We start from the raw sequence: 26492 nt of genomic DNA on the forward strand, positions 1-26492 counted from the left end.
TTAAGTAAGGAAAATAAATAGTGGAATAAGGACTTTCAAAATGTTTTTCCTCTGTGTAAGAAACAATAACAACAAAAACCTTAGGAAAGTCAAACCACTTTTTCAGGACTCTGGAAACTAACCAAAGGCTGAGGTAACATAAAGATTGTTTATTTAAAAAAATACTTGTTAAAGCTCTGGACTGATGGTGCAGTTGTTTGGAGCATCATCCCATACACTAAAAATCTGAGGGTTTGATCTCCAGTCAGGGCACATACCTCAGTTAGAGGTTTCAACCCCATTGGGAGCACACATGGGAGGCAACAAATTGATGTTTCTCTCACATTGAGGTTTGTCTTTCTCTATCCCTCCAACCCTTTCTTCCTTTCTCTCTAAAATAAAAAAAAAACATATCCTCAGGTGAAAATTTTAAAAAATGGATCAAAATCCTAAATGGAGGAGCAGCAGCTATCAAATTATTAGAAGAAAATATAGTTGTATATACTGGATTAGCTCATAGTTTCTAAAGCACAAGCAACATAAGAAAAATAAATTGGACTTCATAAAAACTAGTAACATTTGCATGTATCAAAAAGAAAGCCCACAGAAAGTGAGAAAATGTTTCCAAATCACACACCTGATAAGGATCTACTATCCACATATATATAAAGAACTCAAACTCAACAATAAAATACAAATAATTCAATTAAAATATGGGATAAGGATTTAAATAGACATTTGTCTAAAGAATATGAACAAATGGCCCATTGACATATGGGAAGATGCTGAATAGCCTTATTCTTCAGGGAAGAGCAATTCCAGCTACAATGAGATATCACTCCACACAGAGTGACATGACTAAAAACAAAAAACCAAACAAACAGAAAAGAATAATAACAAGTGTTAGGAAAGGTGTAGAAAAATTAGAACCCTCATACATTGCTGGTGAGAACGTAAAATTGTGCAGGTGCTGTGGAAAACAGTTTCGCAGCTCCTCAAAACATTAAACATACAGTAACCATATGACCCTACAATTCCATTCCTGGGTATATACCCCAGAGAATAGGCAACATATGGCCATACAGAAACTTGTACACACATATTGATAGCAACATTATAATAGCCAAAATTTGGAAACAACCTTAGTCTTCATCAGCTGATGAAAGGATGAACAAAAGTGGCATATCCACACAGAGGAATATTATTTAGCCATTAAAAAGAATATAGCACTGATATTCACAACATAGATAAACATTATGCTGAATGAAAGAAACCAGAGACAAAAGGCTTTACATTCTATGATTCTACTCACATGACATATACAGAATAGAAAAACCCTGGAACAGAAAACAGGTTAGTAGTTGCAGGCATTGGGGAAGAAGAGGCTAGCAGGTAACAAAAATACTCTGGAATTAGACAGTGGTGATGGTCAATCAACTTTGTGAATGTACTAGATATTATTGAAATGTATACTTTAAAATGGTGAATTATTTGGTATGAGAATTTTATGTCAATAAAAATGGGTAGAACAAGGACTAGTATAAATTGTATGCTTCCTTTTGCATTAAAAAAGTGGTATGATAAAAGAAATATACTTGAGTTTGCCTAAAGAAACACTGGAAAACCATACAAAAAACAAACAAGCCCTGGTCAGAGTGGCTCAGTTTGTTGAAACATCGCCTTGTAACAAAAAAGATTGCAGGTTCAATTCCTGGTCAGGGCACATACCTGGGTTTCAGTTTGATTTCTGGTCCAGGCATGGGTGCATGGAATCCCCAGTCTGGATGTGTAAGATCCCTGGTCCAGGAGTGCATGGAAGGCAACCAGTCAATGCTTCTCCCTTACATGGATGTTTTCTCTCTCCCTTCCTCTGTCTCTAAAAGTGGTGAAAAAAAAATGTCCATGGGTGAAGATTAAAAAGCAAAAAACTAATAATATCTATTACTCATTGAGGGAGGTGAAGTATGAAACACAGGAAATGGACACAAGTATAAAAACAAGCCTTTTCATATTGTTTTGATTTTTGAAGCCTGTGACTATAATAATTATTGTTAAAAAATAAAATTAGAGAAAAAAAACAACATCAAGCAAACAGAAATCCTCAACAATGGGTTTCTATTTCTTTTCTGCCTGTACTGCTGCCTAGGCTGGGCATTGGCCCTTATCCCTTCATTCTGGTGGGTCATTGGCATGGCAACAGAGGTCAAGAGAAGCGGGGGACACAGTCCAGGGAGGTGGCTAACATACTGAGGCATGTGTGACCTGTAGCCTGGGGACAGAATGATGCTGGAGTTCCTGAGGATCCCACAGTGGTGACTGATCAGCATGGCTTATGTGTAGACAGGTCATGTCCAAAAGGCTTGGGAGATGGAGCCAATCAAATTCTGTGTTGGGTCTTGTTTACTTTTTTGCCCCAAATCACAAAGCTGCTTATGTACCCATGTGAGACAGCAATGTAACCAATTAAAACAGGTCAGTGGGAGGACTGTACTGAGCAAGCACTCACCTGCTTTGTTAAACAGAACCAAGTGCTTCTCACTCCAATCCAAATGTTTCCACATGTGGATGAGGGCCAGCATCTCCAAAATTTCAGATGTTGTCGTAGAAAACACTGGATTTTTATTTTAAAACTTTCAGTCTTTTAATGTTGACAACTATTTTTTTTAATCTGAGTGTGACAAACCAAACATATTTTCTGCTGACTGTGATTTGGAAGCTTCCAGTATGTAGAGAACAATGCAGTTATGGATGAGAGATCTTCATAAGGACCTCACATGGGTTTACCCTTAGACTCTGGTTACCACCATCACAGCATCTTCCAGCCCTCAAAGAAAGAAAAAAAAAAGAACAAAATAATCAAAACAGCAAAATTAACCCTTGAAGGTTTCTTCTCCTGTTGTCATGAAAGTCTAAGTCAGCAGACCACTGATGTTCTTGGGGTGGTTCTTCCAGCAAAGGAGTAGAAGAGGCAAAGAACACAGCCCAGAGAGCCTCTGCTGACCCTGTCCAATGCACTTTGTGAAAGAGCTGAAATTCTTATACTGATTTTACAAAATCAAGACAGCTGCTTTTAGTGGAGAGCTGATTTCTCCACTCCCTGGAAACTTTGCACCATGTGGAATGTTGTCCACCCTCTTCTAGTCATGTCCATAGAACAATCTACCTGGAATACAGATGTTTTTACAAATAATGTTTTTAAAATAGAGGGATACAAACTCATACCAGAGAATTAACCTTTCTATATGAACAAGCTTGACTCTACCATCTGGTGAATGGATTGTCTCCCCGCAAAGGCAGAAACTTTAATTTTGTTTTTTCATATATTTTGCACAGTCTGTAAAAGTGAGCATGATTCTAGTGTACTCAGATATAAGAAGAAACAGGAACACAGGTCTGGGAAGTTATCCACATTCTTCCATGACATATTATGTCCATTTAGGCAAAGGCCATGGTAAGAGACCCCCTCTATTTTTCTTGAGGTTCTACTATGTGCCATTTTGTTAAGCATCTTGCATAATAAAGGGTTCTGGTTGGAATATTATCATTATTTTTTCTGCTACCCAAATGTCTTCAGTTCCCCCCATTACACAGGTTCCCTCCTTTCTTTGACATTTAAATAAAATAACTCAAGGTCATATCCCATATTACCATGTCAAGTCCAGTATCCTCAACAACATATTAAAGAATGCATTTTCACATTCCCATGTTCTGGTATGTACCTGTCACCTTGATTCCAGTCTGGTATTGGGTTTATTTCTGTTGCTAACAGCTCTGGCTGTCTACCATTGGCTTGGACCCTCAAGCACCACACATAAATCGGGTGTAACTGACTTCTGCTGGAGATAGCTCAGAGAGATGGAGAGAAGAACTATATAATTCATCTCCAAAAGTGTTCCTGATGGGGTTTAACTCATGTAAAAATTTAGGAGATAGAGCTAAGAGCAACAAAAACTTTGGTTTGGGTTTCACCCTATTTGGAATTGGCCTCTTCTTTTATCTTCTGCCCTCATTCTCTGGCTGGCAGGATGTCTGATTCTTGAAGGACCTCTTTCTTCTGTCATCTGTGAAATAAGAGTGTTGGCCTCAATGGAGTGTTGTCAGGCTGTATTCTGAGATACTGTAGTGGTGTTTCAAGGGTCCGATCAAAATTGGCCCAATTTCTGTTTTCTCTTTTCTTCCCCTTTGGAGGATATACACTCAGCTACCTTAACAATGGTTTTGCTTGAAATAACATGGGATCTTGGAACCCCTACTGCTATACCTTCCACTCTGCCCCAAGCAACCCCACACCCACCACTAAGGAGCCTTCTGTTTGAAAGGCATGGAAAACCACCATGCGAGGACATTTCTAAAACAATATAATGCAGTGGTCAAGATCATGAACTCTAGGTTTATCATTGCCTGGCTTATAATTCCAGCTCTACTACACATGTTAGCTGTGTGATCTTCAATGAATTATTTCATTCATTTAAGGTATAAAGGTCTAAGTCCTAGTTCTTTATCTGTAAAATGGATATAACAATAGATTCTACTCTCTAAGGTTATGAGAATTAAATGAAATAACTCATGTAAAGTTCTTAGCACATGTAAGTGTTCTGTAAATATTTTATGGATTTTATTGTTATCATTATTGTTACCTTTTCTGGTGCAGTCATTTCAACCCTCTCTAGCCCCCTTCCTGATGCTCTTCCTGTGAAAACATCTGGTCTGGACCCTTTCTCAGGGGTCTTCTCATGCTTCCCAGGCAATATCCTTTCTCTGTGTGGTGTCATGGGTTATCATAACTCTGGGCATCCCTCAGCTATTGGAGAAGGACCTTAACTACCAGCTGGAGGCATCCAGGGCCAATTCCATTATTACAAAGAACTCCCTGGCTCTGCAGGTAGAAGCCTTTAGCCCTGAGTGCCCCTGCCTTGAATACAGACCAAGCTGCTGGTGTCTGACAGCAGTTGGTTAGCCTGGATGAACTTCAGGGAACACCTCTGGTAAGTTGAGGCTCACTAGAACACGGCATAAAATGAGGCCAAGGCATTTCAACTTTAAGCAACAATAGATGGAGTGCATTGAGAGTAAATCAGAAATGAACATTCACGTTAGAAACCAGAGGGACCTATGACCTAATTGTGATAACAGCCTTCAAAATCACTCATTCAGTCTGTACTAGAACTGTCACTAGCTTTTCTATGCATTTGTTTCTATAATGGTGATGGTTAATAGAGCTCAGCCAGAGTAAATGCAATAACCTATGATGTATTTAGTACATAGTAGGTGGTCAGTTAGTAATATAATAATAGCTTCCTTGTATTGAATACTTAGTGTTTGTCAGGTATTATGCTAGATAAGCAAGCAACACAGATTTAATGAGTATCTATTTTGTAACAAGCCTTGAGTCTGGTGCTCAGAACACAATAGTGAATCAGACATCATCTTCTTCAATTCTTGGAAAACCCCTACAGAGTTTACATTAACCCACTTTTATAGATGAGAAAACTGAAATTTGGAAAAGTGAAGTGACTTGCTCAAGATGCTAACAAGTAGTCAAGTCATAGATAGAACAAGTTAGGATAGAACAAAAGCCATGTGCTTTTGAGAAAGTTCCTGGTGGAAACCCATCTAAAAATTTGAGAATTCGTCTTGATCAGAGGCCACAACCAAAAGGGGCTCCCTCAGGGGTCTGCACCATTAAATCACAATGTCCATACATCCCATTGACAAACTGCATCAGATTCACTTAGGTGCTATTTTACTTTATTATTTTTTCATAGTATTAATATTTGTCTCTTTATTTAAAAGAGAACTATGTGTCACATTCATTTAAATGTACTACAATTTTTAGGCTTTTAAGGTCCATAAGGACATATTATAAATAATATACCTAGTGGCTTGATTGGTTAGAGTAGTGTCCAGATACACCAAGGTTGTAGGTTCAGTCTCCCATCAAGGCACATATAAGAATCGACCGATGAATGCATAAATAAGTAGAATAACAAATTAATGTCTCTCTCTCTCCCTTCCTCTCTTTCTAAAATCAATAACGTATATGTATATATTTATTTATGTATATATGATATATGTGTGTGTACATGTATACATATACACATGTATATATAGTATTTTCCAAAATATTGTGTTTCTAACAATGGTGTTTTCTGTAATATATTTTGTTATATTTTGATATAATAATTAGCAGTAGAAACTTGAACAGAAAAATATTCAACATGTGTAAGTATTAAGTATCAAGCACAAAAGATATATTTAAAAGTTTCAGGACATGGGACTTTTGCTGGGGCCCTGGCCAAGTGGCTCAGTTGATTGGAGTGTTGTCTCATGAATAAGTTCAATCCCCAGTCAGGACACATACCTAAGTTGTGGATTTCATCTCTGGTGGAGGAGCATATGAGAGGCAGCCAATTAATGTTTCTATCTCACATTGATGTTTCTTTCTTTTCTCCCTCCTTCCTCTCTTCCTCTAAAATCAATAAACAGACTTCTGGTCAAGATGAAGGCATAGGTAGACACACTGTGCCTCCTTGCACAAACAAAATAAGGACAACAACAATTTAAAAACAAAAAAACAACCAGTACTGACAGAAAATTGAACTGTATAGAAGTCCAACAACCAAGGAGTTAAAGTAAACACATTTATCTAGACCAGTAAGAGGGGCAGAGTTGGGGAGCAGGAACAGAGAGGGCTCTTGGCAGGGTGGCTGGTGGACCCCAGGAGCACAAGGCAGCAGTGGGCAGACCCAGACATGCAAAGCAGCAGTTGGCGGACCCCGGGCATGCAAAATGGCAGCTGCCAGACCTAGCGGGGGTGGCAGATTGTAGAGGGGCATGGACTGTCCAGTCCCACATTTCCACACAGATAAACCAGGTGAAACTGGGAAGCTAGACAGACCATGCAACCCAGGGCCCCAGGGTGGGGAAATAAAGCCTCAAAACACCCATCAAAAATATCAAAAATGCCTGTGGGGGTTGAGGTGCCAGGAGAAACTCCCAGCCTCACAGGAGTGTTCATTGGAGAGACCCACAAGGTCCCAGGACATACACAAACCCACCCACATGGGAATCAGCACCAGAAGGGCCCAATTTGCTTGTGGGAAGTGGAAGAAGAAACTGAAACCCAGCAGAGAGCAGAATAAGCACCATTGTTTCCTCTTGGACCCCTGCCCCACATATAGCATCACAACCCAGAGACTGGGTTGCCTTATCCTGGTAAACACTTAAGGATCTGCCCCTCACTACATAACAGGTATGACAAAACAAAACAAAAAAATGGCCCAAATGAAAGAACAGATCAAAGCACCAGAAAAAAATACAACTAAGTGACAAAGAGATAGCCAACCTATCAGATGCACAGTTCAAAGCACTGGTAATCAGGATGCTCACAGAATTGGTTGCATTTGGTCACAAATTAGATGAAAAGATGAAGGCTATGCTAAGTGAAATAAAGGAAAATGTACAGAGAAACAATAGTGATGGGAAGGAAACTGGGACTCAACTCAATGGTGTGGACAGAAGGAAGAAAGAAACATTCAATCAGAAAAGAATGAAGAAACAAGAATTCAAAAAAAATGAGGAGAAGCTTAGGAACCTCCAGGACACCATTAAACATTCCAACACCCAAATTGTATGGGTACCAGAAGGAGAAGAGGAAGAGCTACAAGTGGAAAAGCTGTTTGAACAAATAATAAAGAACTTGCCCATTCTGGAAAAAGAATAGACTTCCAGGAAGTCCAGGAAGCTCAGAGAGTCCCAAAGAAGTTGGATCCAAGGAGGAACACACCAAGGCACATGATAATTACATTATCCAAGATTAAAGATAAGGAGAGAATCTTAAAAGCAGAAAGACAAAATGAGAGAGTTGTCTACAAAGGAGTTCCCATCAGACTGTCAGCTGATTTCTCAAAAGAGACCTTATGGTCAAAATGGGGCTGGAAAGAAGTATTCCAAGTCATGAAAAGCAAGGACCTACATTCAAGATTGCTCTGTCAAGCAAAGCTTTCATTTAGAATGGGAGGGCAGATAAAGTGCTTTTCAGTTAAGGTCAAGTTAAAGGAGTTCATCATCACCAAGCCCTTATTTTATGAAATGTTAAAGGGACATAACTAGGAAAAAGAAGATAAAAAAACATGTACAGTAAAGGATAGCAAACTCACACACCTAAAACAAAAACAAAACCAAACTAAGCAAACAACTGGAACAGGAACAGAACCACAGAAATGGAGAACACATGGAAAGTTATCAACAGGGGAGTGGGAGGAGCAGAGAGGGGAAAAAGGTACAGAGAATAAGTAGCATAGATGGTAAGTAGAAAATAGATAGGGGGAGGGTAAGAATAGTATGGGAAATGTAGGAGCCAAGAACTTATAAGTATGACACGTGGACATGAACTTAAGCAGAAGAATGTGGGTGGGAGAGGGTGTGCAGGGTGGAGGCATTGAACGGGGAAAATGGGACAACTGTAATAGTATAATCAATAAAATATATTTTAAAAATAAAAAATAAAATAATGTCAATAAACATATCCTTGAGTGAGGATTAAAAAATTAGAATATGGGAAATACTTTTTAGATTGTGATTTCCTGCACCAAAAATAAACTTTCTACCATGAAACTATAGGAAATTATTATTAATTGATTGATTGATTGACTGATGGTTGCTGTTTTAAATATAGATCCCCACAGCTAACCTACTTATCCAGGCATGCAAGGGCTCCAGAAATAAGTATTTTAAAAGATCTGCCCAGATGATTTTGATGGGCTGTCAGCTGGTCAGTGGTTCTCCATCTGGCTCATTAGAATTACACAAGGAGTTTTTTTTAATAAAATACAAATCCCAGACTCACTTTCCAACATTCTGTTTTCAGTTTCTCCAGACAATGGGGCCCTGACAACGATATTTTTTTTATAAAGTTACCTGGTGGCTCTAAGATGAAGCAAGGTTGAGAATCATTGGGTGAGAAGATTCACCAGTTCACAGAATTTTAGGAATTACCCAGACCTTGCAAAACTGAAACTCTGTACCCATTACACATTAACTTTTCCTTCCCCTCTTCCCAGGCCCTGACAACCACCATTCCACTTTCTGTCTCTATGAATTTGACTACTCTGGGAACCTTGTATAAGTGGAATCATGCAGCATTTTTCCTTTTGATTCTGGCTCATTTTACTTAGCAGGATGTCTTCCAGGTTCATCCATGTTGTAATATTTGTCAGAATTTCCTTTCTTTTGAAGGCTAAGTAATATTACATTGTATAGATATGCCATATTGTGTTTATCTATTTATCCATTGTTGGAGACTTGGGTCACTTCCACCTTCTTGCTCTTGTGATTAGTGCTGTTATGAACATAGATGTGTAAATATCTCTTTGAGAACTGCTTTAAATTATTTTGGGTATGTAACCCAAAATACAAGTGTAATTGCTAGATCATATGGTCATTTTGTGTGTAATTTTTTGAGGAACATTGCTGTATTTTGATCAGAGGAGTAACGTGATTGGATTTGTTTTTAAGAAGGACCACTAAGGATATTGGGTTCTGAATAAAATATAGGGGGCAAGGGGTGGAGCTGAGGTCCACCTAAGAGGCCAGTGCCTTAAGAGGCAAGGGTGAAGTCTTTCCCAGGGGGGTAGTAGGAGGAGGAGCAAGAAGAAGCATGATTCTGAACATATTTTGAATGTAAGCCTAGTAAGATTTATTGACAGATTTGATATGAAGTGAGAAAGAGAATAGTCAAGGATGATGCCAACTTTTAGGGTCTGAACAACCAGAAGCATTAATATATAGGGAAGACTGTGGGCTTAGCTGTCTATTGGGAGAAAATGAGTTCATTTTTGGCATTGTAAGTTTGATATGCTTATTAGACCTCTCCATCCCCTGAGTTAGAAGTAGATGTGTTGAGTAGGCAGTTGAATATACCAGTCTAAAGTTAACAAAAAAAAGATTCATGCTGAAGTTACCAGCATAAAGATGGTATTTAAGGCTATTTATATTGCATGGGATTAGCAAAAAGTAATGGGATTTTAAAGAGAAGAAGTTGAGACCTGAGCACCTGAGGCATTTCTACACTGAAGTGGGAGGCAAGGAGAACTCAGCAGTGGAGCAGCCAGTGAAGTGGACGAGGACCAGGAGAGCATGTGTCCCAGAATCCAAGTGTAGAACAGGACCACTTTTCTGTACTCCATGCTTGTAGGCACTGTTTCCCCTTCCTAGAATGCTCTTCTTTCTCTGTCTCACCTGTGTAACTCCTATGCATCATTTACATCTAGCTCAGATGTTCCTTCCCCTGTAAAAGAATTTCTTAGACCATCTTCCACTAGGTTAAGTGCCAATTCTCTGTATTTACATGAGGATCTATTGCTAACACTATTAAAACATGCTCTCCAGCGGCTTCCTACATTTTTATACTTAGTAAACCATAAACTCCTCAAAACAAGACTGATCTCTATATCTCATCTCTATATCTCTAACACTACATCCAGAATAAGTACTACATGAATGTTGGCTGAATAAATAAAATGCCCTTATCATATTGCATTGAGATTATCTGTTTCTTGACATATTCTCACTAGATTACAAATTCCTTGGAATTGTGGCATCTCTCTTTTTAATTCTGTGTCCTTAGCCTAGGGCACCTTTTATAGAAGATGCTCAATCAATATTTATTGAGACAAAGGTTGACTTTATAGTTTTTATAAAGAGCATGGGTGAGTACCCACTGTGGGTAAGGTTGTAAATAATGTATCATAGTTAGTTTAATTATTTTCAAAGATAGAAGCATTACTGAGGGTTCTGGCTTTCTTTAATTTGGGGCATACGGTAGGTGGCCTTGACTGACTTGGACATCTTCTGGAATGTGACTGGCACTGGCTGAGTGAAGGCAGCCTGGACCCTCTTCTCTGCTTGGCCAAATGGATTTTGTATTTTTTAGCATGAACCACCCCAAGTTGATGCCAATGTCATCCTGAATGTAAGAGACAAAAATACTTTTTATGAGTTGGGAGTACATGAGATGAGTGGAATATAGGTTTTAAGTTTGTAGGAGAAAAGGCATGAATGATTGTCCAATTCATCTGCTCCATCTCCATGAAGTCCCATATCAATAACTCTTAGATCTTCCATCATTTGTTTTGGTTTAGATTCTCTCCACGTTCTTGGTCACCACCCTCTGTTGTGTCCCTACCATCTGGCTTCTTGTGTAGGAGGATATGACCAGGTACAAACTTCTTTTTGGTGCTTTGGTGGCCTAAATATGTGAACATAGAGCACAGGTACTACATGCACACTCATAGTCTCATTTCAACTCTCTGTCTCTGTTTCTTTATCTATAAATTCCTCTGTAATCTATCTATAATATATAGATATTGTGTACATATGTGTGTATATACATGCATGTGTGTATGTATACATATAAGTGTGTATATACACATACATATATATAGTCCATCCAAGAGGTATCCAGCCATGTAATATAAAGAACAGAAATATTTATTGAAGAAGATACAAGATACAAGAAACATTGCATATAGGACAATGATGCCTTAGTCCCCTTCAAAGTAGGCAACTTGGGACCTAACACAGCTGTCCAAGTAGACATCACCTGCCCCATCATATTTTCCTGAATCTCATCAATGCTATGAAATCTCTTCCCTTTAAAAGGTGGTTTCCATTTTGGATCCAGAAGTTACAGGGCACAAAATCTGGGCTGTAGAGGAGCTGAGTCACCTGGGTGACTTGATGTTTCACCAAAAAACTTCAGGAGACATTAAGCATTAAGCAGGCATATTGTTTTGATGAAGCTGCCAATCACCAGTTGCCCATAGCTGTGGCCTTCCAAATCATCCAAATAGTTTCCTAAGGGAATGTTCAAGCTTAATGCAAAATGAGATGATGCAGATTCATTGGGATACTCACTCAGTCATTCTGAATGTGAGGCCACACAGTCCACATGCTCAGTCAATGGCATCTACCACCCCCACTGACTGGTACAATGAAGTTATCATTGCCCACATGTGCATATTCCATCCCACTCCCCTTGACTGCCAGTTTACATCAATGTCACACAAAACATCCTCTTTATATTAACAATGGCTGAACTTTTTCTGGATACACACACACACACACACACAAGATCTGACACAAATAATGCTCTTTTTATTAAAAAATCATAAGCATGTAATTCTGTAACATAACAATATCATACTCAAGCCCACCATATGACATTTTAGGTGAAATGAAATGTTCAAATTAAAACTATAAACTATTTCACCCATATTATTGCCCTACCAAGCACACTCAAGCAGGCCTTACTTGTGCTGGTCCCTGTATATGTGTGTGTGTATATATGATGTGCCTCTGTCTCTCACACATATTCAAGCATACACATACACATCTTTTGCTGACACACCTCAAGAATAAATTTCTGGCCCCAGGAATTTGCATCCAGGTGGAAGTGAATAAATTTAACAGTCTGAGATATCAGCACTTGAGCTGGACTGTCTTCCAACCCATAGACTATTTGCTCAGCAATGTTTTCTCTGTTCTGTGAGAATAGAGAAACTGTTGGATAATAGCCACATGTAGAATGGAATTTGTGATCATGGCCTTAGGTCCAGTGGGACTAACAAACCGACCACAATAGATGCTCCATCCCTCAGCCTTAAACTCATTCCATCAAGCCACTATCAGTGTGCAATGCCATTGGGCACCCAAGAGAAAGTAGCAAGACACTGTGGATGGCTCCCATCCTGGGTGAATCCAAAGCAAAACTGTTAGCAGGAGTAGTCTAGTTGCTGGGGTATATGGAGAAAAACCCCTCAATCTTTAGTTACCTACCAACCCTGATCTATGTTCCCTTCTTCTATCCTATCTTGAGTCATGAGAGTTGTCACTGCCTTACCTTCATCTTCCCTAATCCCACATATCTTCCATGAAGCACTTAAAACAGGAGTTCTTACATGATTGTATCAAGGTCAGTCCTTCTATAACTCCTATATCCTTGCATCCCATTCCCTGGTATGTTGTGTACATCTCCACATCATGATTTTTAACCCAAAGCAGTCTTTGAATGACCTGTTCAGGAACAATTTAGTTGAAAAATACTTAATAATACCAGGTAACAGTCACACCAATTTGATTCAAAGGAAAAATGGTTGAAAATGTACCTGCAATCACTGATTTCTCACACTTTGAATAATTTGTTGAATGGAGAGGTTGTTTTGCAATATATTTAATATCTCTGGGTTTGGCCCATTTCTCAGAATTTTAAGGCTTTTGGAGAGCTACTTTCTATCTTTTTAATCAATTTATACCAGGTGGTTGTCCCAACTAATTTGTTATCATCATTTTGTTTCCAACTAAATTATTTTGGCCAAATCACTTGGAATTCACCATGTTATGCCAAAACCTATTATTATATGAAGTTATGATTTTATTTCAAATTCAAATATGATTGATATTTTTTTAAAAAATGATCTGTCCATTAGGAACATACCTGCCAAGAGGATGGGACATTTGGAGCAGATTAAATAGCTTGGAGAGTGCTCTCTAGTCTTTTTCACTAGTGTCTAGTGTCTGGGCCTATGCAACAGTCCTGGAGGGTGAGGTGTGGTTAGGGATCCTGACCTGGCGGCTTTGTTTCACCAGTTGAGAAAGGAACCCATTTCAAAGCCTGAGGCACTGTTTGACCAGAGTAAAGCCCCTCAATCCTGGTGTGAGGGAGAGATGGGAGAGCCAGACAGGCCTGGAGCTGCATGAATCTATGGCCAACCTAATACATGAGTGCTGCCAGCCAGGTTCTTGCCCCAAGTCATCTCTGACTGAGCCTTCAGCCTGTCAGTGCAGGTGCCACCCTCAAAGCCTCCTGACTTTCTGTAACACAAGAAGGAAACACTGGTAAAACTCCATCAGCTGTTCTTCTCTTTGACTTAAAGATAATTTAAGGTAACTTCACTGTGATGTCATAGCCAGCAAACAAACTCCTGTGGCCAAGGGTCGTGTTGGCTCTACCAGGAGAGCGTACTTCTGTTTCTGGTCAGAGCCTATGATCTTAAACAGTATTCTCTATAGCCATCTGAGCAGAGATTTGGGGATTAGCTGAGTCCTTTAGCTTAGTGACACATTAAGTTCTTCATATGTGAGTAACCATAAGGGTGTTCAAAAATATTTGATCACTATGGAAATCAGAGAATAAAGAAAAGGAAGAGAAGGGAGGGAGGGAGGAAGGGGCAGGAGGGGGGAAGAAGGAGAGGATAGGAGAAGAAAGAGGGAGTAAGAAAGAGTAGAAGGTAGAGTGAGGTGAAACACATGGACCAGGAAGGAAGCTAAGGGTATAAGTCTCCTTTTTATTGGTATTGGACTCTCTCTGGATGGTAATCTGTGCTGATCCAAAAGGCACTAAAATTAAGCCTGGCTCCATGGGGAAAGCATGTGCAGCCTCATCTCACGATGTGCAGGCAGGCAGCCTCCCCCATCTATTGGTGAGGCTTGGTTGGAAGAGGAGGGCAAAACTTATTTCTGGGTTACCAACACCAGGCTTGGCTAGTAAGTAGCCTGGCTAAGCCAGATTGTGGACAATGAAGGCAACATCTTGCCCCCAGGAGAAGAGGGGAATATGGCTGCTCACATTAGACCTATATGTCTTTCTGTTTCTTCAATTGCTATTTGATAAGTGGTAGGGAAGGACCATTTCACATTAATTGCTCTGTACCATTGTGCCTCATGCTTTATAAACACCTATTTGTTTAACCCTTCAATAACTCTGGGAGGTAGGTTGAAACCATTATTGACAAAGTTCTATTATTGATAAAGAAGCTGGAAAAATGAAGTGACCTATCTGATGTCGATCAACTAGTGTGTGCAGAACATGGGATTTACACATGTGTGTCTGATAGGCGTCCCCATCATCTTACTGACACTGCATGCATCATTAATTTGTTTCCTTCTCTTTCTGAATGGTAACTTTTTCTTTTAAAAGTTGGGAATCAGAGTGTGTTTTTTTATCGCTTTCCTCTATTCTGCATTTTGACCAGTCCCTCACATTTATCTTCAGTGATTCCTGAGCATGAAGAGTATCAGTGTGTTCTTCTGTCTGAAAAAAAAAAAAAAAAAAAAAAAAACAGAGCAAATGGTCCTGTGCCCACCCACTTATATTCAACTAGGCTTCCTAGGACTCTTCCAAAGATAGTAGTAGGTGGCTTTAATAATTTCCTGACAGATTTCTTCCAATTATGGTAAGCCCACCAATTCATAGCTTTTTGTCCAGTGGTGAATTCTGGCCAGCTTGGTCTTTAGAAACTTCTAGACTTCCTGTGAGAGGTCCCCGGCCTCCAGCATGCGGCTGCTCAGGCTGTCACTGGCCTGAGAGGCTGTGTCCAGATGCCCCACTTATGAGCCTTCTTTGTTTTCCTGAGAAGACAGCAACATCAGAATGAGGGAACTTTTACATCAGAGGGGACCAAGCCCTCATGGACAGGGATGGCTAATTTTGGTTCATGGGCAAAAATAAGAATGTAATAAATTCCTACAGGTCCAGCTGTCTTCTCTTTCATTCTCCCTTTGAAGCTTCATAGGAGTGGGGAGGACTTGGAAGAGTTTTGTTTTTCTCTTCCAGCTACCAGATTGAGCCCACTGAAGTGGAAAGGGTCCTTTCTGAACACTCAGCTCTCCTGGAGTCTGCTGAGGTCAGCAGCCCACACCACATCAGAGAAGTAATGAGTTCATTCAATAACTCTGCCTTCTGGCTCTGCGCCTATTAGCCCAGCAAGGTGAACTGGAAGACCCAGATTCCTGCATATTTTACCTCAATCCAGGTACCATAAAGTCTGAAAGCTACTACCAGACACATTCCTTTTGGTTAAGCCTTACCCTCATGTTTTAGAGACATAAATACTCTCCAGGGGAATACAGCATAAAGAAACCAATACTTCAGTCAAGTATACACACAGCTGACTGACTGCTAGATGGGAGATCTTGGTAGCAGGTGCACACTTTGTCATCTCTCCTGTTAAATAAAAAGTTCCTTTCCATTTTCAGATGAGGATATAACATGAGCAGACATGGTTGCTGGTGGCTCTAACCTGAGAGGAAGAGCAAATCTGAGGATAAAAGAATAAGTAACATTGATATATCAGAAAGATGGACTAAATTTAATAAACTGGCCTTTCTCAGGAGAAATGCAAATTCCTTCCATAGGTTCCAGAGGAGTAGATAGAATGGGAGGCAGACCTATGTACATTTTACTGGCTATAAAACCAACATAATCCTTATCTATAGTGCAGTCATCTGACAAATGTTAGTGTAATATCAAGCTGCATTCTCAGAAGCACCAGAGCCAGAGGAGTGATTCTTAGGTCTGGGTCCTGGACTGCTCAGATCTCATCTGGCATTCTTGTTTAAAATACAGATTTCTAGACCTCAAGTAAGACACTGAATCACAGTGACTGGGGATGCAGCCTAAGGAATCTTCATTTTGACCAAAGCCACTACTTAAATGATTCTGGTGTCCACTAAAATTTGAGGTCCCTGATATACAATGAAGATGGTAAGAGCCCCATATATGTACTGAAGAAGTTACACCTGGAAAGTATTACTGGTTCTGCATGCTGAGAGTTAACTCTGAGTTGGGGCTGTGTGCTCAGAGTTACTCCATGTGTAGTGCTCTGAACAGAGCATGGTGCAGAAAAAGGGCTCAATAAATGTTTGGTAGTTTTAGCCTTTCCTAAAAATCAGATTTCTGATCTGTTTGAGCATGACATAGTAGTGAGATGCCACCCTTTGGAAGTATATGAGGACAGTGAGCCAACACTTAACAAGATGTTATTGACAGAATTTTATGCTGGTATGGATAAGCAACCTACTGGCCTTAGAACTCCACCATTCCTATCAGAAACCATGTTCTATTGTGCTTAAGTTTGGGACTCCTCCTTCTCCTGCAGGACAGGAGCAGCCTGCAGGAAACATAGGGTCAGTGAAGGCCACAGATCAAGGTGTCCCTCAGGATGCTGAACAGCAGCTGAGCAGCAAAACATCTGCTGATTGCAAACACTCATAAAAACCCACCTGTATTTGTAAACATTTTTATTGTTGTTTAACTACAATTCTCTGCCTTTTCTCCCCACCCCTCCCCATCACCTCAGCCCTCCCTCCCTCCCTCCCCTATTTCCACCCCCCCTTGTTATTGTCCATCTCTCCTATATAATTGTTCCTGTAAATCATTCACACTTTCCCCCTATAATTCCCTCCCCTCTCCCCCTCTGGTCACTGCCAGCCTGTTCTCAATTTCAGTGTCTTTGATTATATTTTGCTCAATTGTTTGTACTGTTGTTTAGGTTCCTGTTAAAGGTGAGAAAATATGGTATTTGGCTTTCACTACCTGCCTTATTTCACTTAGCATAATGCTAAGTGAATGCCAGTTTCATCCATGCTTTTGCAAAGGATAGGAGCTCCTTCTTTCTTTCTGCAGCATAGAATTCCACTGTGTAAATGTACCATAGTTTTTTGATCCATTCATTTACTTATGGGCACTTAGGTTGCTTCCAGTATTTGGCTATTGTAAATTGTGCTGCTATAAACATTGAAGTGCTTAGGTTCTTTTAGACTGGTGCTTTGGAGTTCCTAGGATATACTCCCAGGAGTGGAAATGCAGGGTCAAAAGGCAGTTCCAGTTTTAGTTTCCTGAGGAAATTCCATACTGTTTTCCATAGTGGTTGCACCAGTCTGCAATCCAACCAACAGTGAACTAGGGTTCCTTTTTCTCCACAACTTCTCCAGCATCTGTTTGTTGCTTTGTTTATGATGGCCATTCTGAACAGTGTGAAGTGGTATCTCATTGTGGTATTAATTTGCATCTCTCTGAAGGCTGATGATACTGAGCATCTTTTCATATGTCTCTGGACCCTCTGTATGTCCTCCTTGGAGAAGTGTCTGTTCAAGTCCTTGGCCCATTAATTAATTGGATTGTTTGTCTTCTTAGAGTGGAGTCCTGTGAGTTCATTATATACTTTGGAAATGTTTGGCAAACATTTTTTCCCATATTGTTGGCTCTCTTTTTATTTTAATACTGTTTTCTTTTTTTATTTTATTTTAATCATTGTTCAAGTACAGTTTTCTCCCTTTTATTCCCATTCCAGCCCACCCATCCAACCCTCCCCACTTCCCTCTCATTACCCCCCACCCCTAGTTTTTGTTCATGTGTCCTTTAAATTTGTTCCTGTAACCCTACACATTTCCCCCTGAAATTCCCTCTTCTTTCCCCTCTGGTCACTGTCAGTCTGTCCCCTATTTCAGTGTCCTTGGTTATATTTTTCTTGTCTCTTTGTTTTGTTGTTTAGGTTCCTGTTAAAGGTGAGATCATATGGTATTTGTCTTTCACTGCCTGGCTTATTTCGCTTAGCATAATGCTTTCCAGCTCCATCCAAGCTGTTGCAAAGGGTAGGAGCTCCTACTTTCTTTCTGCTGCATAGAATTCCATTGTGTAAATGTACCATAGTTTTTTGATCCATTCATTTACTGATGGGCATCTTGGTGGCTTCCAGCACCTAGCTATTGTAAGTTGTGCTGCCATGAACATTGGGATGCATAGGTTCTTTTGAATTGGTGTTTCAGTATTCTTAGGATAGAGTCCCAGCAGTGGAATTGCTGGGTCAAAAGGCAGCTCCATTTTTAGTTTTCTGAGGAAGTTCCATACTGCTTTCCATAGTGGTTGTACCAGTCTGCAGTCCCACCAGCAGTGCACTAGGGTCCCCTTTTCTCCACAACCTCTCCAACACTTGTTGTTTGTTGCTTTGTTTATGATGGCCATTCTGACTGGTGTGAAGTGGTATCTCATTGTAGTTTTAATCTGCATCTCTCTGATAGCTAGCGACATTGAACATTGTTTCATGTGTCTTTGGATTTTCTTTATATCCTCCTTGGAGACGTGTCTGTTCAATTCCTTTGCCCATTTTTTTAATTGGGTTACTTGTCTTCTTAGAGTGGAGTCATGTAAGTTCTTTATATATTTTGGAGATTAAACTTTTGTCTGAGATATCATTGGCAAATATGTTTTCCCATACAGTTGGTTCTCTTTTTATTTTGATACTGTTTTCTTTATCTGTGCAGAAGCTTTTTATTTTGATGAGGTCCCATTTGTTTATTCTTTCCTTTATGTCCCTTGCTCTAGGGGACATGTCAGTAAAAAAGTTTCTGCGTGAAATATCTGAGATTTTCCTGCCTATGTTCCCCTCTAGGACTTTAATGGTGTCACGGTTTATATTTAAGTTTTATCCACCTTGAATTTATTTTTGTATAAGGTGTAAGTTGGTGCTCGAGTTTCATTTTTTTGCACGTAGCTGTCCAGTTCTCCTAACACCATATGTTGAAGAGGCTATTTTTATTCCATTTTATGTTGCTGCTCCCTTTGTCAAATATTAATTGACCTAGAGACTTCGGTTTATTTCTGGGCTCTCTGTTCTGTTCCATTGGTCCATGGGCCTGTTTTTATGCCAGTACCACAGTGTTTTGATAACAGTGGCCTTGGAGTATAGTTTAGTGTCAGGTGTTGTGATCACTCCTACTTGACTCTTCTTTCTCCAAATTGCAGCAGCTATTTGGGGTCATTTATGGTTCCATATAAATTGCTGAAGTGTTTGTTCTATGTCTGTGAAATATGCCATTGGTACTTTAATAGGTATTGCATTGAATGTGTAAATTGCTTTGGGTAGTATGGACATTTTGATGATATTAATTCTTTCAATCCATGAACATGGTATATGTTTCCATTTGTTTGTGTCTTCCTTGATTTCTTTCCTCAGTGTTATGTAGTTTTCTGAATACAGGTCTTTTACCTCTTTGGTTAGATTTATTCCTAGGTATTTTATTTTTATTTTTGCTATTTCAAAGAGGATTTTTTTCTTGATTTCTGCTTCTGGTATTTCATTGTTGGTGTACAGAAATGCCTTTGATTTCTGGATATTGACTTTGTATTCCGCTGTTTTGTCAAATTCATTTATTAGGTCAAGCAGTTTTTTGTTGGAGTCTATAGGATTTTCTTTGTACACTATCATATCATCTGCAAACAGTGACAGTTTTGTTTCCTCCTTTCTGATTTGTATGCCTTTTATTTCTTTTTCTTGTCTGATCACTGTGGCTAAAACTCCCAGTACTATATTGAATAGAAGTGGTGAAAGTGGACAGCCTTGCCTTGTTCCTGATCTTAGTGGAAAAGATTTTAATTTTTGCCCATTGAGTATGATGTTGGCTGTAGGTCTCTCCTATATGGCCTTTATTATGTTGAGGAATGCTCCCTCTATTCCCACTTTGCTGAGTGTTTTTATCATAAATGGGTGCTGTACCTTATCAAATGCTTTTTCTGCATCAATTGATATGGTCATTAGGTTTTTGTCTTTGCTTTTGTTTATGTGATGTATTACATTTACTGATTTGTGAATATTGTACCATCCTTGCATCACTGTAATGAATTCCACTTGGTCATGGTGTATGAACTTCTTAATGTACTGTTGGATGCGGTTTGCCAGTATCTTGTTGAGGATTTTAGCGTCAATGTTCATTGGTGATATTGGCCTGAAGTTTTCTTTCTTTGTGGTGTCTTTATCTGGTTTTGGAATTAGGATGATATTGGCCTCATAAAAAGAGTTTGGGAGTCTTCCATCTTTTTGGATTTTTTGAAATAGTCTGTGAGGGATAGGGGTTAGCTCTTCCTTAAATGCTTTGTAGAGTTCTCCTGTGAAACCATCTGGTCCAGGGCTTTTGTGTGTTGGGAGTTTTTTGATTACTGCTTCAATTTCTTTTGCTGTTATTGGTTTGTTCAGGCTTTCTGCTTCTTTTTTACTGAGTTTTGGATGATTATATTTTTGTAGGAATTTGTCCATTTCATCTAGGTTTTCAAATTTCTTGGCATACAGCTCTTTGTAGTAATTTCTTACAATCTTTTGTATTTCTGTGGTATCTGTTGTAATCTCTCCTCTTTCATTTCTGATTGTGTTTATTTCGGTGTTCTCACTTTTTTTTCTTGATGAGTCTGCTTAAAGGCTTGTCGATTTTGTTTATCTTTTCAAAGAACCAGCTCTTGGATTCATTCATCTTTAGAATTGTGCTTTTAGTCTCTATGTCATTCAATTCTGCTCTGATCTTGGTTATTTCCTTCCTTCTGCTTGCTCTGGGCTGTCTTTGTTGTTGTTCCTCGAGTTCTTATAGACGTAGGGTAAAGTTGTTTGTTTGAAATGTTTCTAACTTTTTGAGGTGGGCCTGTATGGCTATGAACTTCCCTCTCAGGACTGCCTTGGCTGTGTCCCATAAGTTTTGGGTTGTTGAGAGTTCGTTTTCATTTGTTTCCAGAAACCTTTTGATTTCTTCCCTAATATCATTCTTGACCCATTCATTGTTTAATAGCATGCTATTTAATCTCCATGAATTTGACTGTTTTGGGGTTTTTTTCCTAGGGGTTGGTTTCTAGTTTCAGTCCCTTGTGATCCAAGAAATTGCTTGGTATGATTTCAATTTTTTGAAATTGTTGAGGCTTGTTTTGTGTTCTATCATGCAGTCAATCTTTGAAAATGTTCCATGTACATTTGAAAAAAAATGTGTATTTAGCTTCTTTGGGATGGAGGGTTCTGTATATATCAGTAAAGCCCATTTCATCTAGGGTATTGTTCAATGCCTCAATATATCAGTTGACATTTTGTTTGGAAGATCTGTCCATTTTTGATAGTGGGGTGTTAAAATCCCCCACAATTATTGTGTTGCTGTCACTATCTTTCTTGAAGTCCTCTAAGATTTTCTTTGTGTATTTGGGTGCTTCTATGTTGGGTGCATATATATTTACAATATTTATGTCTTCTTGGTGGATTCTTCCCTTGAGTGTTATGAAATGACCTTCTGGGTCTCTCTTTATGGTCCTTTTTTGGAAGTCTATTTTGTCAGATATGAGTATTGCTACCCCCCCTTTTTTTCCTGTATATTTGCTTGGGAAATTTGTTTCCAGCCCTTCACTTTCAGCCTGTGCAGATCTTTTATCCTCAGGTCAGTCTCTTGTAGGCAGCATATGTGTGGGTCATGTTTTCTTATCCAATCAGCTATTCTGTCTTTTGAATGCAGCATTTAATCCATTTATGTTTAAGGTTATTATTGATAGGTACTTATTCATTGCCTTTTATGTACGTGTGTTACCCTCTCACTCTCTCTTTTTCCCTTCTTTTCTTAAAGCAGTCCCGTTAGCATCTCTTGCAGAGTTGGTTTGGTTGAGGTGTATTCTTTTAGATTTCTTTTGTCTGGGAAGCTTCTTATTTGGCCTTCTATCTTGATTGAGAGCCTTGCTGGGTAAAGTAGTCATGGTTGCAGGCCTCTGGTTCTCATTACTTGGATTATTTCTTGCCATTCTCTTCTGGCTTGGAGTGTTTCCATTGAGAAGTCAGCTGTTAGCCTTATTGGGGCTCCCTTGTATGTTACTTCCTCTTTCTCCCTCACCGCCTTTAGGATTCTCTCTTTGTCTTGAAATTTTGCAATTTTAATTATGATGTGTCTTGAGGTGGGTCTCTTTGGGTTCCTCTTGATTGGGGCTCTCTGTGTTTCCTGGATTTGTGTGATTTTTTCTCTCATCAAATTAGGGAAGTTTTTCATCATTATTTTTTCAAATAGGTTTCTATGCCTTGTTGTTGTTCTTCTTCTTCTGGTATCCTGATTATACGGATATTATTACGTTTCATATTGTCTTGCATTTCTCTTAATCTCTCTTCATTCTTTCTGAGCCTCTTTTCCTTTTCTTGCTCTTTCTGGGTGTTTTGTTCTATGTTGTCCTCTAGCTCACTGATCTGATCTTCTGCTTCATCGATCCTGCTTTTCATTCCTTCTACTGTGTTCTTCAGTTCAGAAATCGTATTCTTCATTTCCTCTTGGCCTTTGTTGAGAGTTTCTATTTCCTTTTTTATGCTGATGTAGTTTTCAGTGAGTTCATTGTAGCTTCCCTGTAGTTTCTGGTAGCTCATTGTGAGCTCTTTGAGCTTCCTGACAATCATTGCTTTGAACTCAATATCTGATAGTTGAATTGCCGCTATTTCATTTAGCATTCTTTCTGAGGCTTCCCCCTTTCCTTTCATTTGGGGATTGTTTCTCTGTCTTCCCATTGTTTGTGAGACTCTTCTTGTTTGCCTCTGTTTCTTATATTGATCTGTTCTGGCTCCCTGGGTTTATGTTGCGAACTTCTTTAGTAGAATAGCAGTGAGTTTCAGTGGTGCTGTTTCCTTGATCTCCCAAGCTCACTGGTCTTGGGCTATTGTTTAAGTTGGCTTTGTGTTTGCCTTTGGGTTTTGATTGTTGTTGAGTCTTTCTTTGGTGGTTCCTTCCCACCAGCTGGTTAAATGAGGGTCACTCTGTCCACCACCTCTGGTATTTTGTTGTGCCGGTGAGGGCAGATTGTGTTGAAGCTGGTTCTTCTGTGTGTATAAGGCTTAAAGAATTCTTGTTCAGTTGTTTGTATTGGGTACTGTCTCTACTGTTTAGTTGTATTTCCAGATAGGTCCTGTATTGAGGTTTGTGTGGTTACTACTCCCTCCTTCACCTTCTTCTGCTAATATCTGTTAGTGGTTCCTTTGTTGTTGGGTTTCCTCTTCCAGTGGGTATCCTGGTGTTCACCTCCTCCACCTGTTCTTTTTTGTCATCAGTTGGAAGGGGAAGGCAAAATGGTTTAAGACAGCAACAGAGAATTCTATGCTATTTACAGTAGTAGCAAGTAGGGAAGAGATAGGAGATCCTTTGACTATGAATAGTGTTAACAGTGATCTTCCACCCAGCTAGGGGATTTTTAGAAAGGATAGAAAGAAGATAAGACTCTTGTTGTGGAAGGAAGGATTGTGATTTGGATCTATAAAGCAGGGAGGTTGTGGGATGTCAGATTCTGGTGTAAGGTGAGAGTAAAGGATAGTAAATAGGTGTAGTGTGTGAGAAAAGAGAGTTAACCACTACAGTAATAGTGTTCAGGAAACTTTTAAATGGGCTAAGATCTGGAGGGGGTGTTGTGAAATAATTACATTGCATGTAACAGCAGTTATTTACAATAATATTATGGCAACAATCATATGACAGAATCTATGAGATCTAGGTAACAAGAATAGGGAGTACAGAACCTCGAGTAGTGTGCTAATGGGACACAGGTGAGTTAAAGGACAGTAGATTAGCAATACAGTATGGATAGAGATATCAGGGGAAAGCTGTCAGGTCATACAATATATCCAGCCTTGCAAAGCTGACTATACAAAAAGAAGAGGGATATAAAAATACTATTTAAAAAAGATGTAGGAATACTGGAAAAATAGTAATAATACAAATATGCAATAACTTGCAGGTTCTCTGTAATAGCAGAGTGAAATTTATCTCACTGTCCCAGCTGTTGTGATGCCCCTTCTTTGGGTTCAATTTGGTCTTTTCACAGATCCACGATTTTGTCTCAGTTGTAGGTATTTAGAAAAAAATTAGAAAAGTTAAAATAGAAAAGGCAGATGAAGGAAGGAAGAAGGGATAAAATTGGAGGACAGGAAGGAGGAAAGAATAAAACAAGAAATCAGGTAAGAGAGGAAAAAGAAATCAAAAGAGAATAAAAACAATAAAAATTAAAAAAATAAAAATTGTTAAAAAATATGGAATCAAATTTAAAAGTCTCTTGGTTTCAAAGTGGCCAAACCGGGTTTTCTGCTCTTGCTGGCTGAGGCAGGCTGAAGGATGATTGGTTTGGCTTTCTTCCTTGGCCAGCAGAACTCTCACTGGCTCCTCAGCCTTGTGCCCTGGGTGTGGGAATCGGGTCTTTCCCCAGGGTTACTGCTGTGGACTGGGGCGGGGGGATGCTCTCCCTGCATGGGAGCCCGTGCACCCATGTGCCCGAGCGCCCAGGGCTGGGTAGCAGGGAGGCTGGAGCCACTGATCACTTTAGGAGAATTCCCCAAACAGCATCTGTGTCTATTCACTCCTTCCTCTTGAGAAATTCCTCCCATTCAGGCCTGCCGCTCCTCACAGTGGCCTGGCTTCTCCCACTGCCAAATGCTCCAGCCAGACTGGTGACCATGGGGGTCCAGGTCTGCTGCGCAACTCAGCCCCTCCAGTGTCCACAGCCACCAAAGGTGCTCACAGCCCCAGTGTGTTTGCCAGCACCTGGATTCCTCCCAGAGCCGCTCAGACCTTGTTTGGCTGGGGAGGGAGCAGTTGACCCAGCTCTCTCCCAAGGACCCTATGGCAAACCCAGCAGCGGCCCTGTTCCTGGGGCTGCAGCCCTGGGACCACATGCTGGTCCCCAGGACCCTACCTTGTTGCAGCGCTCTTCTTAGGGTCCAGTCTTTGGTCTTTTGGTTCTGCCACACTCCTTGGTCCCCTATTTTCAAAAATGCTGAAGTATGTTGGTTGCTTGCCTCTCTACTCCATAGATCGGTCAGGATTTTCTCCCTTGAGTAGAGGAAAGGCGAATCTGCTCCTTCCTACTCTGACGCCATCTTAGCCCTCTCTTAATACTGTTTTCTTTAGCTATGCAGAAGCTTTTTATTTTGATAAGATCCCATTTGTTTATTCTTTCTTTTCTGTCCCTTGCTCTAGGGTACATATCAGTGAAAATATTGCTCCATGGAATATCTGAGATTTTCTTGCCTGTGCTATCTTCCAGGATATTAATGGTGTCACAGTTTGTGTTTAAATCTTTCATTCACATTGAATTTACTTTTGTGTATAGTGTAAGTTCGTGCTCTAGTTTTATTTATTTATTTATTGATTGATTGATTGATTGATTGATTGATTTATTGCATGTAGCTGTCCAGGTCTCCCAACACCATTTGTTGAAGAGGTTATTTTCACTCCATTTTATGCTGCTGCCCTCTTTCTTGAATGTTAATTGACCATAGAGACTTGGGTTTATTTCTGAGCTCTCTATTCCCTTTCTTTTTTCATGAATGATCCACTTTTTCATCTAAAATTACACAAGGTTTATTTTATACCACCTATTTTTCAGGGATACAAACTGAGTCTCCTACAGATGAGGAGATACTTTTACAACACAAAATTGATGTTAGCAGAGTCACCTTGAGCCAAGGGGATGACCTAGTGCCCACTCTCTTGAAAAGAAGGTCCTGAATATGTTGTTTGGTGTTGTGCCAGACAAGTGAGCAGGTAGGGAGTCATGTAAATGATGGTTATACATAGGAAGGTTGGTATCATACAACACTGTCTGAATAGATTCACTCAAAAATAGGGCTGTGGATAGAAAGATAGGCAGGTGAAATACATATATAGGGGTGTGTGTGTGTGTGTGTGTGTGTGTGTAGCTGTAGCCTGATTCCAAAATGAATGGTCTATAGATGTCACATTGTCATTATCTCTCTCTGATTCTAGCTACTTCACTGCAAACAGCCTGACTGTGAATTTATCATTCTTTTTATTGGAAACCACCCTTGTGTTCTACTCTTCAAATGTGTTTTTCCATTGGTCATTGATGAACACTTCTTTTAATGACACTTTGATGCTTGTAAACTGGTTTACTGGCA

General features: G+C 39.7%; 1 protein-coding gene and 1 long non-coding RNA gene across 2 annotated transcripts in view; one reads left to right on the forward strand and one right to left on the reverse strand.

Annotated features, from left to right (window-relative positions):
• ACSM5 (acyl-CoA synthetase medium chain family member 5) overlaps positions 1 to 26492 on the forward strand; it is a 37104-nt gene that overhangs the window by 3909 nt on the left and 6703 nt on the right. Inside the window, 13 exon segments of the mRNA XM_036020102.1 lie at positions 2126 to 2227; positions 2229 to 2313; positions 4724 to 4894; positions 4897 to 4964; positions 10612 to 10705; positions 10805 to 10951; positions 11121 to 11197; positions 13636 to 13746; positions 14336 to 14431; positions 14542 to 14612; positions 14615 to 14650; positions 15358 to 15508; positions 15593 to 15689. Coding sequence (XP_035875995.1) covers positions 2126 to 2227; positions 2229 to 2313; positions 4724 to 4894; positions 4897 to 4964; positions 10612 to 10705; positions 10805 to 10951; positions 11121 to 11197; positions 13636 to 13746; positions 14336 to 14431; positions 14542 to 14612; positions 14615 to 14650; positions 15358 to 15508; positions 15593 to 15689 — 1306 coding nt within the window.
• Positions 662 to 1827, reverse strand: LOC118499632. Its single transcript, XR_004902138.1, has 2 exons — positions 1708 to 1827; positions 662 to 837 (listed from the first exon to the last, which is right to left on the reverse strand). It is a non-coding gene; the product is annotated as an uncharacterized LOC118499632 (long non-coding RNA).

The sequence above is a fragment of the Phyllostomus discolor genome, chromosome 3, assembly GCF_004126475.2.
Source record: "Phyllostomus discolor isolate MPI-MPIP mPhyDis1 chromosome 3, mPhyDis1.pri.v3, whole genome shotgun sequence".
Lineage (NCBI taxonomy): Eukaryota > Metazoa > Chordata > Mammalia > Chiroptera > Phyllostomidae > Phyllostomus > Phyllostomus discolor.